Source organism: Furipterus horrens, unplaced genomic scaffold, assembly GCF_987537825.1.
Source record: "Furipterus horrens unplaced genomic scaffold, mFurHor1.1.pri manual_scaffold_1, whole genome shotgun sequence".
NCBI lineage: Eukaryota > Metazoa > Chordata > Mammalia > Chiroptera > Furipteridae > Furipterus > Furipterus horrens.
The window spans coordinates 193,503,635-193,524,544 of record NW_028327171.1 but is presented as its reverse complement, the minus strand read 5'-3'; the positions used below and the strand labels follow the sequence as shown (position 1 = coordinate 193,524,544).

The following is a 20,910-nucleotide window of genomic DNA, read 5'->3' as shown; positions in this document are numbered from 1 at the left end:
CTTCAGGTTTTTCTTAAACTTGTCACTTTTTGGCTTTTCATGTTAATACACTGGACATCAGTGAAATCTGAGACAGAAAGAACTTCTTTATTAACAACCAAAGTGCCTAGAGTATTTCAAAGGAATAAGGTGGCTATAGAGAAGCAGCAGAAAGTGAGACAGTGAAATACAAAAGTCAAAGTCATCCTTTAAAGTTATGAACATAAACAATACATTGTTACTTACTGTGAGACCAAACCACAAAAAAGAAGTGTGCATTAAAACCATGTGCAGCCAGAGTCAACTGTAGAGAATAAAGCTTTCTTTTTCACTCATTAATTCAGTAAGTGTTCTCTGAGAATCAAGTTTGGATAAGATATTATACCAGATATTAAAATACAAGGAACACAAAAGAAATAAAAATCTCCTTGTTCATGTCCTCTAGGAGCTTACAATCTATTTAAGGAGACAAGTCCCTTATAAAGTAGCTAATTTCAATGCAAGGCAAACCCGTATTGAGTCCCAACAGGAAACTGAAAAAATAAGTGGGCAGTATATCTGCAAAGACTAATTAAATTTGAAAAACCAAAAAGATCTTATAGAAACACCCAACATGCTGTTCAATAAATTACTAATTTACATTCTAGTCCAGTTAGTTAAAACATACACACACACACTTATACACACATACCCATACCTGCGATTTCAAAAAACAATACAGAGAAACATGTTTACAGACACAAATTGGCCAAGTGCACACAGCACTAAGGATGCACGGCAGAGGAAACTTTGAGGCAAGGATCTCTCCGGGAAGCTATAGTTCAATTCTGAAGGACACATTAACCATTGATTAGAGGAGCCTAGCACAGAAGTAGTAATAAACAATGTCCCAGTATCAATAATCCAGTTTATTGCAAATGAGTACTTTAATTTATACTTTTTTCAGTTTGGCATTAGAAGAAAAATCCCATTAAAACAAGATTTTGCAATGGGATTATTCCCAAGTAGGTGGCAAAACATGTTCAAACTGTTTTTGGAACATTCAGTGTTTTACTTTAGCAATGAAAACAAAACTATCATGAAGATAGTTGCATGCAATTACTTCAGGAAAAGTCTTCACCATAGTTCATTACAAGACTTTCCTCCCTATTTTATTATCAACTTTGAAACATGTTCAAATCTCAGGCATTAAGTTGAATATTTAGCAAGGGCCAAGAATAAACTCCAGACACATCAACGACAGTGAAAACTCTAACAGCCTTAGAGCCTGACACTAATTTACTGAGATGGATCAGGAACTCTTGGGAATGAAGTATCTGCTAATTAGGCTACCATAAAATGATTCCCAAATCTTGACAAAGTTTTTCCAAACACCTGATGGAGAACTTTGATTTATGGGCTGTCCAGGTAAAACCTGAACAGATGGTACCTTTTAATAATAACTGACACATGAGTTTGTTAAGACTCTAAATCTCTGGAAAAACATACAACACTAAAAAGAAAACAGAGAGAAATATTTTTAGTCATCTACCTTATCTTTGTCTTCCACGACATCTGCCAGGATATCATCTGGATCCAGAATTCCTCCATCTGTGTATTCTAAGTGATGAATCTTTACCCAATAGCCAGGATCCTGTAGAACCATCAAAAAAGTAATATACATTTTAATTTAAAAGAAATAAACTGGCTCATTAAAAATATGCTCCAGTAATAATAAAAATTTTAAACACCAAAATCAAAAGTTATCCATTTACTTCGATAAATATTTGGCATTTTTATCCCGTTTAACGTAAATCAGTAAATCAAAGCGTGTGTGTGTGTGTGTGTGTGTGTGTGTGTGTGTGTGTGTATTTATTTATTTATTTAATTTTCCTAGAAGATAAATTGCAATGCAAAAATAAATTGCTCAACTCTTTGAAAAGCATAATCTACAATTTAGGTAATCCTAAAACTACTCTGGAAAAGAAAGATCTGCTTGAAAGTACTTTCTGAGGCTAAAGATTGGAAGTTGAACTGAGATCCCAAAGCTGCAGAGGAAAAACAATCAAAAGGCAGAAATCTGGGGTGGCAATCACTGTCACTTTGGAATTATATGAATGAAGTGGGGTGACCACTGATGCTTTGTTGTTTGGATTGCTATGCTCTCTGCATGTCCTCAGCTCTAAGATTCAGTTATATTGGGAACAAGAGCTCCCACATTCGGTTCCATTTACTGTAGCATGACAGCAGCTCAAACTGTGTCATAGTTGAATGCGGGGGTTCACTCAATTGTGTTACTAATTTAGGAGATTTTCAAGTGTTTTTTTTTTTTTTTTTTTAAAACAACTGCTTAGGAGTGTAAGGTTTAAGGAAAGAATTGTTTCCTCAACTTGATATATGGCTAGATACACTGATACTACAGCTTAGAATTAAGTAATGTAGCTCATTAAGTTATTTATATACTGCCCATTTCCAGAAAAGGTATAAAAGTGGAGCATTATACTAATGAGACAAGAATATGAACCAATGAAAAAAAAATTAGTCAAGTTTTTTACCAGAATAGCAAAGCGATAATCAATTTGGTTCTGTGACTCTTAGAAAGCCTCTCAAACTGGGAAACTTTTGAGTTATAAATCACTCAGTTTCCAATAAAGAGATACCAGTTTGTGAGAAGAAATGGAAATTCTTCTAGGATAAAGCTCTAAACCTTTACTACATAAATCTTTATATAAAGTATTAAGAACAAACATTACCCACAGAATTCAAGTGCGATTCTACAAAAACTAATAGAAACAGTTGTCATACAGTCTCCTTTTTAATTGCCTCATACTATTAAATAATAAGTCAAGGGCATGCCATTAAATAATAATTCTTTTAAAGCATCTATGCAAAAGGCTACTGAAATATGGCCCAAGTATATAGCTTTTCAATAATCCGACTTGATAAAGTAATAGGCTTTAAAAATAGAAAGAAATTCTCTTTAGCTATGCTTTTGATATTTTAAAATTAAGTTTTCTATAAAGTATTTGAAGAGCTATTCCAAGCAAAATGAAAGGAATTCCTTTTGCTTTTAATACTGGGCTTATAAGTAGAAACACTAATAATTTATTGGGAAATTTTGCCTGATTTTATTGCCCAGGTGCAGACCACAAAGACATGAGCAGTGATTATACAACCAGGTAAGAAAAGTGTAAGATACCCATCAATCATAATCTTTAATCAGAGATCTTTCCAAACTCAAGGTGATTGTGCTATAAAAGGTGGGCTAATAACAACAGACTAGATTCTAAATTTAACCCTGGCTGGTTTGGCTCAGTGGATTGAGCGTCGGCCTGCGAGCTAAGTGTCGCTGGTTCGATCTTCCAGTCAGGGCACATCAGAGAAGGAAAACTCTGATTCCAAAAAACCTCCGCTGCCTTGCGGCATACCTCTTCAGGGGAAAGGCTAAGGGAGTAAACCCCGACAGAAAATCCGGAGCCGGAGTCCCTAAGGCGGTTTGACGTTGTAGTCAACACCGGCAACTCCTGCGGCGCACCTGAAGCCAAGCTGTATTGACTCTGTCTTTCCCCTTGGATCCTTCAGCTGTGAAGAGAGGGGGGGGGTCTGCTGCATGGGCAACAGCTGGCCCTCCATATCACCCTGCCCAGGCTTTGTAGCTTCACTGGAGAGGACACTCCAGCATCATCGCAAGATGTCGACTCAACACGGGAGGAGACAGATACCGGTTATAAGCTCATCCGATTGGCGAAGGAAACAAGCGCCAGGGGTCTCCTCTGACAGTGGGAGAGGTCATTGCACCTCACTGGACAGCTACCGCCCGCCTCAAGCTGGGCAGCCCCCAGCCAATTAGGTGCCGTTTCGCCATGGCTCGCCTGCCCCACAGGGTGCGTGGGGATCAGAGAGGCGTCTCTCGAAAAGTGGGCCACAAAACACTCGCACCAGGCAACTCCAAGCAAAAAAAAAGAAAGAAGCCTCCAGCTCTTCGCCTCGCTAGCTGGAACATCAGGACCATGTGTCCCGGACTTACTGCAGACCTTCTGTGGATCAATGATGCCAGGAAAACTGCCGTCATCGACAGGGAACTGGCACGACTAAACATCGACATTGCGGCTCTACAGGAGTCCCGGTTGGCCAACAACGGAACTATCAGAGAAACCAACTATACCTTCTACTGGCAAGGGAAGTCTCCGGACCAACCAAGACAGCACGGTGTTGGGTTCGATGTGAAGAACACGCTTGTTAACTCCATAGAGCCACCCACAGGAGGCACAGAGAGATTACTTACCCTCCGATTGTCAACAACTTTCGGCCCAGTCAGCATTCTTAGCGCGTACGCCCCAACCCTCTGCGCCACCACCAAAGAGAAAGAACAGTTCTACCATGCACCGGACAAAGCGTTATCCAAGATCCCCAGAAGTAACGCTCTTTATCTCCTTGGACAGTTCAACGCAAGAGTAGGAGCCGACCACATGGCCTGGCTCACCTGCCTCGGAAACTTTGGGAGAGGAAAGATCAATGAGAATGGTCAGCGACTGCTTGAGCTTTTGTGTCACCACAGCCTGTGCGTGACAAACACATTCTTCAAGTGCAAAGAGATCCACCAGGTGTCATGGAGGCACCCCCGCTCCCGCCACTGGCACCAGCTGGACCACGTCATCACCAGAAGAACGGATATTGGCAGCACCCTCCTCACTCGCAGCTACCACAGTGCAGACTGCGACACGGACCATGCCCTTGTGGTAAGCAAGGTGTGCATAACGTCGAAGAGGTTGCACCACTCCAAGATGAAGGGTCGCCCACGCATCAACACCAGTTGTGCCAGCAACCCAGTTAAGACCCAGCAATTCATCAACAGGATGGAAGATGCACTCGGCGAGGGAATGGCGGCAGATGACATTATCGAATCCAATTGGTCACGTCTCCGCGACGCCATATACAACTCCGCCATTATTGCTTACGGGAAGAAAGAGCGGAAGAACGCTGACTGGTACGAGGCTCACTGGGAAGAAATGGAACCCGTGATCGAGGCTAAGAGGAAGGCCCTACTGGCTTACAAGGCCACACCCACTCCCAGTACACTTCAAGCTCTACGGGCTGCCAGGAACAAAGTCCAGAAGACCGCCCGCCACTGTGCCAACACCTATTGGCTAAACCTGTGCAGAAGCATCCAGGAAGCCGCCGATATAGGCAACGCACGAGGAATGTATGAGGGTATCAAGAAGGCAACAGGCCCAGTCCCCTCCAAGATCGCCCCCCTTAAGTCCAAGACAGGTGAGGTCATCACTGACCAGGAACAGCAAATGCGGCGGTGGACCGAGCACTACCTCGAGCTGTACGCGACGAGGAACACCGTAACAGACACTGCTCTTAACGCCATCCCAGACCTACCAGTCATGGAGGAGCTAGACACCCCACCTACTACGGCAGAGCTCAGCAAAGCCATCGACCGCCTCGCTTGCGGGAAAGCACCAGGAAGCGACGGAATCCCTCCAGAAATCCTAAAGAGCGGGAAACCAGTCCTGCTACAGCCGTTCCACCATCTACTCTGTCTCTGCTGGAAGGAGGGTTACATCCCCCAGGATATGAGAGACGCCAACATTATCACCATGTACAAGAACAAAGGAGACCGCAGCGACTGCAACAACTACCGGGGCATCTCTCTCCTCAGCGTCGTCGGCAAAGTATTCGCCCGGGTCGCTCTTGCCCGCCTGCAGACCCTTGCTTCCCGCGTCTACCCAGAGTCCCAGTCTGGCTTCAGAGCTGGCCGATCAACAGTGGACATGATCTTCTCCCTACGCCAGCTGCAGGAGAAGTGTCACGAGCAGCATAAACCACTCTACCTCGCCTTTATCAACCTCACGAAGGCGTTTGATCTGGTCAGTCGAAGCGGACTCTTCAGCTTGCTACGGAAGATTGGCTGTCCACCACATCTGCTTGCTGTGGTCATGTCCTTTCACGACAACATGCACAGCACGGTGTCCTACAACGGCGCAACCTCTGAGGCCTTCCCAGTCAGCAGCGGAGTAAAGCAGGGCTGTGTCCTCGCGCCTACGCTGTTCGGAATCTTCTTCTCCATGCTCCTCCAATACGCCTTTAAGGACTGCAGCGAGGGTGTCTTCATTCACACCAGATCCGATGGCAAGCTCTACAACCTGGCCCGTCTACGAGCCAAGACCAAAGTCAAAGAGGTGCTCATCCGTGAGATGCTCTTCGCCGATGACGCAGCCTTGACATCACACTCCGAAGAGGGACTCCAGCAGTTAGTCACTTGCCTTTCCCACGCATGCAAGGAGTTCGGACTAGCCATCAGCCTGACGAAGACGAACGTTATGGCTCAAGGCACGGGGACTCCCCCATGCATCACCATCGACGGATACACCCTGGAGGTTGTCAACGATTTCACTTACCTCGGGTCCACCATCTCGAGCTCTCTGTCAGTCGACTTGGAGGTCAACCGGAGAATCGCCAGGGCAGCCACAGTTATGGCCAAACTGAACCGGCGAGCGTGGAACAATTCCAGCCTCACTGAGAAAACCAGACTGCGCATCTACCAAGCCTGCGTACTCAGCACTCTCCTCTATGGCAGCAAGACGTGGACCACCTACGCAAGGCACGAAAGGAAACTCAACAGCTTCCACATGAGGTGACTGTGACGCGTCCTGCATGTCGCCTGGCAGGATAAGGTCCCCAACACCGAGGTGCTGAAGCGAGCCAACATGAGCAGTTTGCATGCAGTTCTTAGCGAGAGACGCCTCAGGTGGCTCGGCCATGTCAAAAGAATGGATGCAGGCCGTATTCCCAAAGACCTCCTCTACGGCGAGCTAGCAGAAGGCCAGAGGATGACAGGGCGCCCAAAACTGCGGTTCAAAGACATCTGCAAAAAGGACATGACACAATGCTCCATCAATCTCAACACATGGGAAGTTCAAGCAGACGACCGCCTAGCCTGGAGGCTCGCGGTCAGGCAAGGTACGTCACGCGCAGAGGCTGCGCGCAACGAGGAGGCGGTCCAGAAAAGATTGAGGAGGAAGCAGCGTCAACAGCAGCAACAACAGCCATCTGCCTTCACCTGTAACAAGTGCGGCAGGGATTGTCACTCCCGAGTCGGACTGCACAGCCATTCTCGGCGGCGCAGATAAGACTCTCAAGAAGCTACGCCATCGTCTCTCGAGACGGACGGCTACCGACGACGATCACGACGAGATTCTAAATAGGGAGAGTACTGGGGTAGACAAAACTCTATAGAATGGCCATTAGACTATACAGAAAAGAGAGCAAGAAAGAACTTCCCCAAGTAATCTTCCAGAAGTGAATCTTTTTGCCACGGCCATGCCATGAGCAACATATTTCTACAAATCTACCCAGGACTTCTGGCTGAAATCTATGGAGTATTACATTTTCCTTGTAAAATAGCCTTCTTACCAAAGGAGGTCAATTTAATTAATTTCCATTAACTTCCATTGAGTTAGTTTTTGATATATTAATGCTACAGATAAAATTTGTTGATTTTAAACATGTTTATAAAAATGGTGTATTCTAAAAAGTTTGCTTTTTTAATATTCAATTACTTAAAAGTTGACATCTATTAGGTTGTCTCCTTTTTTTCTCATGTTCAGTTTGTAGAAGCAGATTTTATCAGCTAAGACTAAAGTAAACAATTACCCCTCAACAACAGTACAAAGTTTAAAGTATACTTCTCTTCCTGCCTGGAAGTAGGAACAGACAAAAACCAAAGACTGATTGAAAATAGGGAAATTCAAGAAATAGCAAGGGAGAGGATCTGGTCAGTGGCAAAGGGACCAGCAGACCAGTGGCAGCAAGATGGGGGTGTTATGTCACATAACCTCTCTCTCTCTCCGAAAAACTTGTGGGATCTAAGATGTTCTGGAAAATGAGGCACAGAACTTGAAACTAAGACATATTTTTCTCTAATTTTGATTCAAAATAGTATAGAACTTAAAAGTTTTACAGAACTAAAGTGACAAAAGTAATTTGATAATTTTGGCATCACATATTCAGCCCCCACCCAAAATATTTTTAAGTGAAATGCATGGTGCCATAATATAAATAAGACTGTGCAATTTTAACTCTCCCCATCCCACATTGATACTGCATTTTATTCACTCCAAAGAAGGAAAGGCTAATTGTGAACACACATGCAATTCTGAACAAAAACAGATATGCTATATGAAAGCAGTCTCAGTTAATATTTTACACATCCAAGAGAGGTAAATCAACACACACACTACACACCAACTATGTTTTTTGTCCCCATGGTACTTTGGCCATGGTGTGATAGATCACTATAAGAACACACAAAGAATATTAACAGTCAATAGCTATCACAAGATCATAAATTCACCCTGACTCCTCTATGCATGTAAAAATTTCAACCACTACCTTGCAGTAAACATTTTACATTTCATTTACTTGCTTTTATTACCATTAGGAATAAAACAGATCAAACATGAAAAGGTGTTCACATATGTGTCATGGTTCACACAATGACTTGAAAAAAGTACAGCATTTTTCATGACTGTGATACTTAATCTACCTTTAGATTATAAAAATACCTAATACATATAACTTCTTAATTATTTTGAAAGTGTCTCTAGTACATGTGCTATGAAATAAATCTTATTACTTACACTTTTAGGATCATTAAAGTACTGAAAAATCACATAATATACATTATATTTTCTCCATTTCTTATAGTATCATCTTTTTTTTTTTTTAAATAATGCATGGTTAACTTAAACACTACTGGGATTTTATAACAGTCTACAAGGGTGAACTGATATAGGCAACTAAAACAGATACATTATGGGAAGAAGACAATTACAGGGTACTTTTAATGATCAATGTAAAAACTGTTCCAAGCAGGCACTGATATTAATAGCAACAGATATTCTTCACTGTGGGTAGATGACATGAAATTTATCCCTATACCTTAGAAAATTTGTATTAGCCATGGCTTTAAAGAACAAAAATTTTCCATCTACAATACGTGGAGGAGTAAACTGGCAAGCCAGATACTATAATGCTGTGACTATTGAGAACTGAGACTATGTCAATAATCAAAAGAGGAAAAATGTGGAGGTTTCTAAATAAAATGCTTAGGGTTCAACAGGAAAAAAATACCCTGCAATGATGACAAGATCAGAAAGAGAGGAAATCTCTGCAAAGCCAAAGCCGATGTCTGGAGAAGGGATGTGTTTACCAGTGGTGGTAATTACAGTGCTCAGTAATGCAACTAGTTCTTTATGGCTTTGTGTTTTCACAAGAATAATGTTATCCACGGTGAAATAAGAACAACTGTAAAATGAAAGTTAATGGAAAATTAGAATTTTCCTTGTAGAATTTAATTCTGTGAATTTGGTACAATATATCCATAAAATAAGATTTCAACATTTGCATTATTATCTTCATCATTATAATAGCAGTTAATTTATTTTACTACTTACTATAGGCCAGGGACTATAACAGGTACTGCATGTTTTATATGATGAACTCAAACAGACTCATGAAGTGGTTATCAATCCAATTTAGAGGCGAGGAAAGCAAGGCATAGGTAGGTAAATTCACTTATTCAACGTCAGATGCTTAATAAACAGCAAAAACAAAGGTGCATTTTTTAACATAGAAAAAAAATTTAGATGAAAGAACTTAACAAAAAAAAAACCATTGTCTAAGAGTAAGGCAGGGTATCCATTTCTATCGCTACTTAACTGTGTGGGTCCAAGTAAATAATTACTCTTGGCCTCAGTTGCTTCATCATTAGTGAAACTAAAGGATCTATGGCCTTCTGCACAACATACCACATAGACATCGAAGTGTAAAGGACACAAGAGCACAATAATGGAAAACTGTAGTCTTTGCATAAGTGTCTCTAGTTTTTCACAAGTGAGGGAAGGTTCCAAACATAAATCCTCAAAATCATGAAATTAAATATTCAGTAAGCAATAAAGAAAAAGATTTTCCTGCTAAGGAAGAAGCTGGGGGATTAGAAGTTGGGTAGAGGATTATGAAGTTTTATATGCATGCACATTTTAACTAACTATTTCTGTCATAATCCTCTGAAGTTATTTTCCCCTCTATCCAAGAACAGAAGAAAATCAGATGCTCCAGAATACACTCAGGAAAGACATAGTGCTCCAAGCAGGTCTGGAAACTGGAATAACCAAGCACAGACAGGGAAAAACAAAAGTTCCAGAAAATGGTGCCAGAGCAAAGACTATCAGAGCAGTACTGACACATGAAAGGAAAGAATTAAGTCAGAAAATGCACAAATGAATATATACCTTATTATGAGTTAGCCCTGTCTTCAGAATATGCCTCTGCCTTCTTGAAATAAATCAACCAAGAGCAAACTTCAGAAAAGACTAGGAGAGGAAGATGAGCTGATGTGACTTTAATCAAGTATGTTCCAAAGAATTCAGGAAAACTAGAAGGGACCAAGTGGTTTTATGCTAGGTTGAAAGTAATACCTAGAGAGTTGAAAAACCAAATCATAAATCTGCTTCCAGCTTTAGAAATCTATAATCTAACTAAAAGAAACATTATATGGCCATAGTAACATCAGGTGAAAGAGACTTTAAGAAACATCACTACAAGTAAAGGGAGACATCCATGATGATAGAAATATCTAACAGAAAAAATTTTTTTAATTCTAAACCTACATGAACCTGATAGTATAATTTCAATACATATATACTGCCAAAATGAATAGATTAAAAAAATTCACAATCACAGTGTCAGACTTTTGATAGAAAAATAGAAAGCAAAAATTCCAATAAAATATAAATCACCTGAACAACACAATTAATAAAGTAACCTAAATTATTTATATTATATAAATATACCTAAAACACTGCACCCTAAAAGATTAGAAAATACATTTTTTATAAATGCACATGAAATAAATATACAGCAATTTCAGAAGTCTAGAACTAGTTCAAAATATTTCACTTATCACTGTGGAATCAACTGCAGAAAGGCATCTAGAAAATATCTGGTTGTTTGGAAATCAGTAAATACAGTTCTGAATAATCCATAGATTAAAAAATATAAAAATTAGAAAGTAGTTTTAACAAAAATAATTAAAAACAAAAATTGTGTGATGCAACTAAAGCAGTGTGTAATGGAACCTTTATGCAAATATTAGCAAAAAAAAAAAAGTGCTAAAAGCAAGAGGCTAGAAAAGAGTAGGTAGTCAGGAGATCCAACATGGTGGAAGAGTAAGTGGAAGCTACACTAACCTCCTCCCACGACCAGTCTGGAATTACAACTAAATTGTAGAGAAATTATCTGTAATAACCAACTAAACAGTAGCTGGAGAGAAGCCTTATAACTACGGACAGACAGAAGAAACCACTTCAATACAACGTGACTGATAACATCCCAGATAACATCCAGCTGTGAAGAGTGGCAAGGTTTTTGTCTGCTAGGAAGCGACAGATGGAGACAGAGAAAGCTTATTAAAGGGCCAATGAATAAAATTTCTTTTGCAGCCACTAACCCTAGAATCTGGCAAGGAGTGGGGATGCAGAGTGGACTAGAGATACTTGAGGAGAGTCTGGGGATGGTGGCTTTGGTGAAAGAACTGAGGAAGCAGCCACCTGGATCCCTGTGCTGAGTTATTCCTCATTCTGCAGGAGCCATCTTGCTGAGGCAGAGCAGTCCCCTCCAATTTGCCTCAACCTGAGGGGACGAAATAGCCCTGCCCATGGGAATTACTCTGCCCCACCCTGTGGTTCTTAAACCACACTGTAGATTACAGATTGAATAGATTAACAACTGAAGGAGACAGCCGAAGACTGTAGATCTCTGGTAGTCTTGAACAGGTTGCCTAGGACCTGACTGGGACACCATCTGACACCACCAGGGGCAAATCCAGAAAGAGAAAATAGTGATAAACACTATATTTTACTGAGATAGATTCCACCATGATCTTCTTCATTATTTGCATTATTTTCTCTTCTGCATTGCTTTCTAACACTCATTTCATGCCCTTCAAGTGTGTACCAATTAAGTCATTAGATTTTATCTTATAGTTTATTTCATATCTCAATTTAGCTCCTCCTTTCTCTTACTCCATTTTATTTTCTGCTTTCCTCTTCTAACTTTTGTTTTAAATTTTATTTTCTCTGTTGCTATGGCTTGTTTCCATTCCTCACTCTTGTTATTTCTATCCCCCAGCTTCTCAAAACCAATTCCTTCTCATTGTCATCTCACATTTTTTTTACCCATTCTTAAAATACCTTTATTCTCTCTCCATCTGTATCAATCTTTGATCATTGGTTGTGGATATCGTGACTGTTGCATTTCATCAATTTTATTTCTAGATCTTCGCTACTTTTGTATTTCAAATCTCAAATTTTATTGTTCCCCTCCCCTATTCTATTTTGCCTTCCTCCTGCCCTTTCTTTTACTCATTTTAAATTTTAATTTTTCTATGTCTTAGCATAGTTTTCATTCCTCATACCTAGTATTCCTTCTCCCTCTATCCTCTCAAAATCATTTCTCTTTCCTGTAGAGATCTCTTAAACTTTTCTTTCTTTATTTTTTCCCTCTTATTCCCATCTCATTTATATTAATCTTTGCTCATTTGTTGTTGATAGTGCTGTGGTGGATCTTTTTCTCCAATTTTGGTTCTTATTTTTTCTTTCTATCACTTTATTTTTAAATTTCTGTTTAAACATATGCATCTGTTCTCTTACTCCATTCTGCTTTGTTCCTCCCTCTGTTATTTATGATGTAAATTTTACTTTCTCTCTTCACCTTGTCTCTATTCCCTACTCTCATTATTGTTCCTCACTGTACGTTCCCAAAATCATTTTTCTTTGTTAGTCATCTTATATTCATTCTTTCTTTCTTATAACAGTCTTGGCCTGTTTACACTTTTATTAATATTGGCTCATTTGCTGTTGAGTTGTGATGGTGAGTGTGGGATAGTTTGGAAGCTGTGTGTTTGTTTTCTGGGCTGTTTGATTTTGTTCTGGCAGCACCTGTACAACAGCATACAAGACATGGTGGTGGAGTGACTCTCAGTCAGCCAGCTGGAGGGAAAGACCCACCAAAGAAGAACCCAACAACAACCAAAACCCATCTGCAACCAGAGAGCCCACATAAATGGCATAAAGGGCATCCCAAGAACATCAAGTTCAGGAGATAAAGAAGACTGCCCCACTGAGTCCTACAGGTCTTATACCACATAAGGTCACACCACAATGACAGAGAGTCAAAGCAGATCAATCTAAGAAGCAAGAAAATACAAGAAGTATCACCTAAAATGGAAAGACAAATAAACAACCTCCAATCGAAAGGAAAGGAGGAATCCCCAGAAATAATGCTAAATGAAACAGAAGCAAGTAAACAATCAGAAATTGAGTTCAAAATAATGGTTATAAGGATGCTCAATACGCTCAGTGAGAACTACAAATAACCCTAGGGCAGCTACAAGGAAGTTACTGAAAACTACACCAGCATGAAAAAGCACATAGAAACTATCAATAAGAGCTGAGAAGAAATGAAGAATACAAGATATGAAATGAAGAACACAGTAGAAGGAATTAAAAGCAAGCTAGATGAAGCAGAGGATCTAAATAGCAAGCTGGAAGACAAGGTAGAAAAATATTCTCAGAGCAACAAAACAAAAAAAGATTTTAAAAAATGAAGAGGATTTAAGAGAGCTGCAGGGCAACATGAAATGTAATAACATCCAGATCACAGGGATAACAGAAGGAATAGAAGAGGAGCAAGGGATAGAAAGCCTATTTCAAAAACTAATCACAGAAAATTTCCCTAACTTGATTAGAGAAAACATCATACCACTCCAGGAAGCAGAGCGAGCCTAAACAAAATGAACCCAAAGAAGCCCATTCTAAGATACATCATAATTAAAATGGCAAAATTTAAAGACAAAGAGAGAATCTTAAAGGCAACAGGGAGAAACAGCTAGTAACATACAAAGGAGCTCCAATAAGACTATCAGCTGATTACTCGACAGAAATACTACAAGCCAGGAGAGAATGGCAAGAAATATTCCAGGTAATGAAAAGCAAAAGCTTACAACCAAGACTACCTACCCAGCAAGGTTCTCATTTAAAATGGAAGGCAAAATAAGGAGTTTTCCAGACTAAAAGAATATATCTCCACCAAACCAGCATTGCAAGAGATGCTAAAGAAACTGCTTTAAGAAGATGAAGGAGAGAGAAAGAGAAAGAGAGAGAGAGAGAGAGAGAGAGAGAGAGGGAGGGAGAGAGAACAAACACAGGTACAAAGGGAAAAAATGGCAATGAATAAATACCTGTCAATAATAACCTTAAATGTAAATGGATTAAACATTCCAATCAAAAGACATGGTAGCTGAATAGATAAGAAAACATGACCCACATACATGCTATCTATAAGAGACACACCTCAGAACAAAAGACCTGCATAGACAAAATGAAGGGATAGAAAGAAATATTATAAGCAAACAGACATGAAGTAAAAAGCAAGGGTAGCAATACTTATAGCAGACAAAACAGATTTCAAATCAAGGCCATAAGAAGGACACTACATAATACTCAAGGGAATAATTTATCAATAAGTTAAAACCCTTGTGATCATATATGCATCCAACATAGAAGCACCCAAATATATAAGGAAAATCTTGGAGGACTTCAAGAAAGGTATCAACAGCAACACATTCATAGTAGGCGATTTTAACACCCCATTGTCAACAATGGATAGATCTTCCAAGTGAAGAATCAACAAAAATATTGTGTCACTGAACAGTACTAGATCAAATCGACTGAATAGATATATACAGAACCTTTCACCCTAAAGAAGCAAAATATACATTTTTTTCAAATGCATATGGAACATTTTCAAAGACAGATCAAATGGTAGGAAACAAAACAAGCCTCAACAAATTCAAGAAAATTGAAATCATATTAAGCATCTTCTCAGATCACAATGGCTTGAAACTAGAAACCAACCTCAAGGGAAAAACTCAAAAACATTCAAATTCATGGAGACTGAATAACATGCTATTAAATAATAAATGGGTTAACAATGAGATCAATGAAGAAATTTTTAAAAAATCTGGAAACAAGTAAAAATGAACATACAACAGCCCAAAACCTATGAGACACAGTGAACGCAGTCCTGAGAGGGAAGATCAGAGCAATACAGGTCTACGTAAAATGATACAAAAATATCAGGTAAACAGCATAAGCCTACATCTACAAGAACTACAGGAACAACAACAAAGCCCAAAGTGAGTCAAAGGAAGGAAATAAACAAGATCACAGCAGAATTAAATAACATAGAGATTGAAAGAATAATTTAAAGGATCAATGAATCGAGCTGGTTCCTTGAAAAGATAAACAAAATCGACAAGTCTATAACAAGACTCATCAAGAAAAAAAGAGAAGACCTAAATAAATGAAATCCAAAGAAACAAAAGAGATTACAACTGACACCACAGAAATACAACAGATTGTAAGATATTACTACAAACAACTATATGCCAAGAAATGTGACAACCTTGGTAAGTGGACAAATTTCTAGAAATATATAATCTCCCAAAAATGTATCGAGAAGAAGCAGAAAGCCTGAATAGATCAATAGCAACTAGTGAAATTGAAGTAGTAGTCAAAAAATTCCCAGCACACAAAAGCCCTGGACCACACAGCTTCACAGTCAAATCTTACCAAACATTTAGGGAAGAGCTAACTGCTATCCTTTTCAAACTATTCCAAAAATTTCAAGAAGAGGGAATACAGGGAGCAAACCTCAACATATTAAATGCCACATATGAGAAACCTACAACCAACATCATATTCAACAGGCAAAAACTAAAAGCTTTCCCCCTAAGATTAGGAACAAAAGAAAGATGTCTTCTTTCACCACTTTTTTTCAACATAGTATTGTAAGTTCTAGCCACAGTGATCAGACAAAAGAAAGAAAGAAAGACAGAAAGAAAAGGCATCCAAATTGGAAAAGAGGAAGTAAAACTGTCATTATTTGCAGATTCCATTATGTGTACATAGAAAACCCTATAGGCTTCACCAAAAAACTACTTAAGCTAATAATTGAATTTGGCACAGTAGTGGGATACAACATCAATATTCAGAAATTGAAGGCATTTTTGTACATCAACAATGAAATATTATAAACTAGGAAAAAAATCCCATTTACTATAGCAACAAGAAAAATAAAGTACCTATGAATAACCTTAACCAAGGAGGTAAAAGATGTATACTCAGAAAACTATAGAATACTGAAGAAAGAAATTAAGGAAGATACAAATAAATGAAAGCATATACTGTATTCATGGATTGGAAGAATTAACATAATTAAAATGTCCATACTACCCAAAGCAATCTATAGATTCAATGCAACCCCTATTAAAATACCAATATCATATTGTAGAGATTTAAAACAACTATTTCAAAAGTTTACATGGAATCAAAAACAACCCTGAGTAGCCTCAGCAATCTTGAGATAGAAGAACAAAGTAAGAAGGATCACAATACCCAATATCAAACTATATGATAAAACTACAGTAATCAAAACAGTCCAGTATTGGCTTAAGAACAGAGACATAGATCAATGGAACTGAATAGAGAGCCCAGAAATAAACCCAGGTCACTAGGGTCAATTAATATGTGACAAAGGGGGCAGAAGCATAAAATGGAGTGAAATGGTTTGGGGAGAAACAAGGAAAAGACTGACAGTGACCACAGAGGAGAGGGAAGAGGGGAGAAGAGGGGCAAGAAGGGGAATAGGGGAAGGGTCTAGTCAAGGAACTGGTATAAATGACCCATGGACATGGACAACGGGGCAGGGATTGACTCTGGGAGCAGGGTCAAAGATCTTACAGATCATCAGAGCTATGAAACTGACAGTTTATATAAAATAAACAAATTCTTTGAAAAATACAACTTATCAAAACTGACAATAGCCCTGACTGGCATGGCTCACCTGGTTGAGAGTTATCTCTCAAAATGAAAGGCCCCTAATCCGATGTCCAGTCAGGGCATATGCCTGGGTTGTGGGCTGGTTGGTGCATGTGCGAGAGGCAACTGAGTGGCAACAAATAATGTTTCTTTCCCTCTCTTTCACTCTTTCCCCATCTCTAAATACACATAGGTAAAATCTTTTAAAAATTATTGAAACTAAAAGTAAAAATTGAAACTATAATAGTACAAAAACAACAATTATATAAATTGAATCTACTACTTATTTAAAACTTTCCCATAAATAAAATACCAGGTTCCAATGGAATAGTACTCAGCCATAGGAAAAGAAGAAAATCTCACCCTTTGTGACAGCATGGGTGAACCTGGAGAGCATTGTGCTAAGTGAAATAAGCCAGTCAGAGAAAGACAAATACCATATAGTTTCACTCATATTGGATTCTAATGAACAAACTGAACTAACAAAATAGAACAGACTTATAGATAGAAAACAGACTGACAGATGTCAGAGGGGACAGGTGTTGTGGGGCTGAATAAAAAAGGTGAGGGGTTCAGAAAAAAAAAAACAGACGCAGAAAACAGTATGGTGCATAGTGATTACCAGAGGGAAAGGGGAGTGGGGGAGGTAGAAGATGGTATAAGGGGGATAAATGGTGATGGAAGGAGACTGGACTTGGGATGGTGAACACATAATACAATATACAGATGATGTATTACAGAATAATGCACCTGAAACCTATATAATTTTACTAACCAATGTCACCCCAATAAATTCAATAAAACAGTAAAGTAAATAAAATAAATTAAAAAGAAAATACCAGGCTCAGATTACTTCATAGTTAAAATGTTCCTAATGTTTAAAGAAGATAGGTTTGATATTATACAAATACTTCTAGAAACTAGAAAAAGACAAAAAATTTCCCATTTCTTATGAGAACAACATAATATTAATACCAACATCTTACAAGGACATTACAAGAAAAATTATAAAAATTACAAAAATATGCATATGATACATATGCAAAACCTTAAATAAAATGTTTGTAAATCTAATTCAGTGATATGTAAAAAGAATAATAAATCATGACCAAGTACAATTTATTCCAGTAATGCATGAATGGTTTGAATTTCAAAAGTCAACCAAGGTTATTCACCAAATTAACAGGGGAAAAACAAGCATAAAAATTAGATGATCATCAAAGGAGATGAAATATAAGCACTTGAGAATATTCACCACCAATTCACAATAAAAATTATCTTAGTAAAGAAGGCAAGCCAATGACATACAGAAAAATGAAATTTTTAAAAGTAATATTTATGGTAGCATCAAAAATAAAATATTTGGGAATAAGTCTAAAAAACTGTATCAAACATCTATATTAAGACTTATAAAGCACTGGAAAAAATTCAAGAAGAGTTTCATAGATTGAAATTTGTTTTGTGAAAATTAAAGATCAATATTATGAAGAAGTTGACCTTGCCTGAATTAATTAAGGTTAGGATTAGGATTGTGGTGATGTGGAGCAACCAGAATTCTCAGATACTGATGATGGGAGTGTATATTTGTACAGTAAGTTTGGAAAACTGGCAGTATCCAAACAGAAACATACCACATAGCTCAGCAATTCCACTCCCAAGTATGTATACATATTCAACAAAAACAAGTACCATATTCTTTGCACTATAAGACACACCTGACCATAAAATACACCTAGGTTTAGAGGAGGAAAACAAGAAAAAAACTATTCTGAACCCAATGGTGTACTAAAATATTTAATAAAATATAACAGAATAATATTCCAACCACATAAAGTGAACAGCAGTTAACAGCAGTATTAAGAACAATCATCACTGTCATTAACAAAAGAGGAGAGACTTTAAGGTTCAAATATTCTTCTAGTTTTCTGGGAACCCGAAGAACTCATCATCACTAGTGTCAGAATTTATGAAGCTCAGTTGCACAATCACTGATATAACTTTCTTCACTGTATTCATACTGACCAGACACCCTGAGATTCAGCAGTAAAGTGGGACGTTTAAGTGTCCCCAGCGGTTTTGCATAGGCCCACTGCTTCCTCTTCTAACAGCTGTCGCCACTGCTGACAGGTCAGGTAATACACATCACGGTCTGTGATGCAATATTTGCTCCATAAGATGCACACACATTTTTCCCCCACTTTGGGAGGAAAAAAGTGTGTGTTATGGAGCAAAAATATGATATATACAATTACCAAAGACAGGTACTAAAATATTCATAGCAGTATTATTCCTTATCCCTAAATATCTGCAAATAACCCAAATACTCATCACCAGTAGAATGGATAATATCATTGCAGTGGAATACTAAACATCAACAAGAAGGAACAAACTATAACACAACTTTATGCAATAATATCAGTGACTATATGGCATAACATTAATCAAAGAGCCAAATACAAAAAAAAAAAAAAAAAAGGACATACTATGTGTGATTTCATGCAGATAAGCTCAGAAATGAGCAGAGTTAGTTCGCGATGTTAGAAGTAAGGATATCGGTTACAAGTCGAGAGAGGAAGGGCAGTGAGTCAAAAGGGCACAAAAGCTCCTCAAATAACAGTCTATTTCTTGATGTGTGTACTGGCTATACTTATTTGAGTACTTCTCTATGTGTTATACTTTTAAAAAATGTTTACATAAAAATGAGAACTACTGCTTCAAAAGATGAGATTTCTTTTTTAAACTGTAACACCTAATAGTTCCTTTCACACATGACATTTTTACAAATAAACAAAATAAAGAACACTAAAAAGCCATTTCGAATAAATTTCTCTAGAAGTATAAGAATGAATCTTAATGCAAATAAAAGAAAGGGAATGTAGAAGTCTCAAAAACTTGAGAGGCCAGATTATCCCACTAGCAGAACAGGTAACTCACTGACCACCAATTATTGAAAACCTCTAAGAGTCATGGTGGAGATTTAGTGGACCACAGGCTCAAATGAGTCAATAGGGTGACAGATCTTCGAAAAATGTCACCACCACCTTAAGCTATGATAATAGAAGTACTGTGTCCAGAATAGAGCAAGTAATAATCTCATTCTATGCTAAGTGGTCATACCACATTTAGAGTATTTTTTCAAAATTTAAGGGGTGATTACTAACAAACTGAGAAGCACCCATATGGGAGACAGAAGTAGGTTTGCTCACTCATCAAAAGAATAATTTAGGTTTGCTTACATTGGAGGACACAAAGGGAAAAAAAAGATCCACCGTTTATAAGGCACTGAGCCCTCAATGTTACCTGGTAAGGCCCAAATTTCTTATTGTTAAAATTATCCCTGGAAATCTCTTAGGGAGACACCATACTGTAAACATATCTCCTTTTAGTAAGTCCGACACTTCCTGTTTTCAGCCAAGACTGGAGCATATTATTGTCTTTTCAGTTAAGTACCAGATAAAATATCTAGATCAGCCATGGTTCGTGTGGCTCAGTGGATTGAGCCTCGGCCTGTAAACCAAAGGGTCATTGGTATGATTCCCAGTCAGGGCACATGCCTGGGTTGTGGGCCAGGTCCCCAGTGTGGGGCATGTGAGAGGCAACTACGCATTGATGTTTTTCTCCCTCTCCTTCTCTCTCCCTTCCTCTCCTTCTCTCTCCCTTCCTCTCTCTCTAAAAAAATTTAAAAAGAAATAAAATACTTAAAAAAAAATATCTAGATCATGTGGGAGGATTATGTGAAAACTGCTTATCTTAGACCCTTAGAATCATACTCTGGCCATAAAAGCACATGGGAGCTGAGAAAACAAAGGTGTGGCAGTCGCTCATTTCATGCTTCCCCTGGAATACACACTCATTCTCATACAAGTTAAATTACCTACAATATTCAAATTCTTGCCCCCTTCTTTTTCTTCAGTTGAACTTTTATATTTTATAGATGAATTTGTAGAAGTTTTAAATGACCATGTGAGATTCCCATCAAATGAAAAGGCTGCCATGTACAAGA

General features: G+C 38.5%; 1 protein-coding gene across 1 annotated transcript in view; it reads right to left on the bottom strand.

Annotated features, from left to right (window-relative positions):
• PARD3B (par-3 family cell polarity regulator beta) overlaps window positions 1-20,910 on the bottom strand; it is a 966,908-nt gene that overhangs the window by 818,178 nt on the left and 127,820 nt on the right. The window contains exon 2 of the mRNA XM_090282860.1: window positions 1,511-1,612. Coding sequence (XP_090138986.1) covers window positions 1,511-1,612 — 102 coding nt within the window. The remainder of the gene's footprint in view (window positions 1-1,510; window positions 1,613-20,910) is intronic.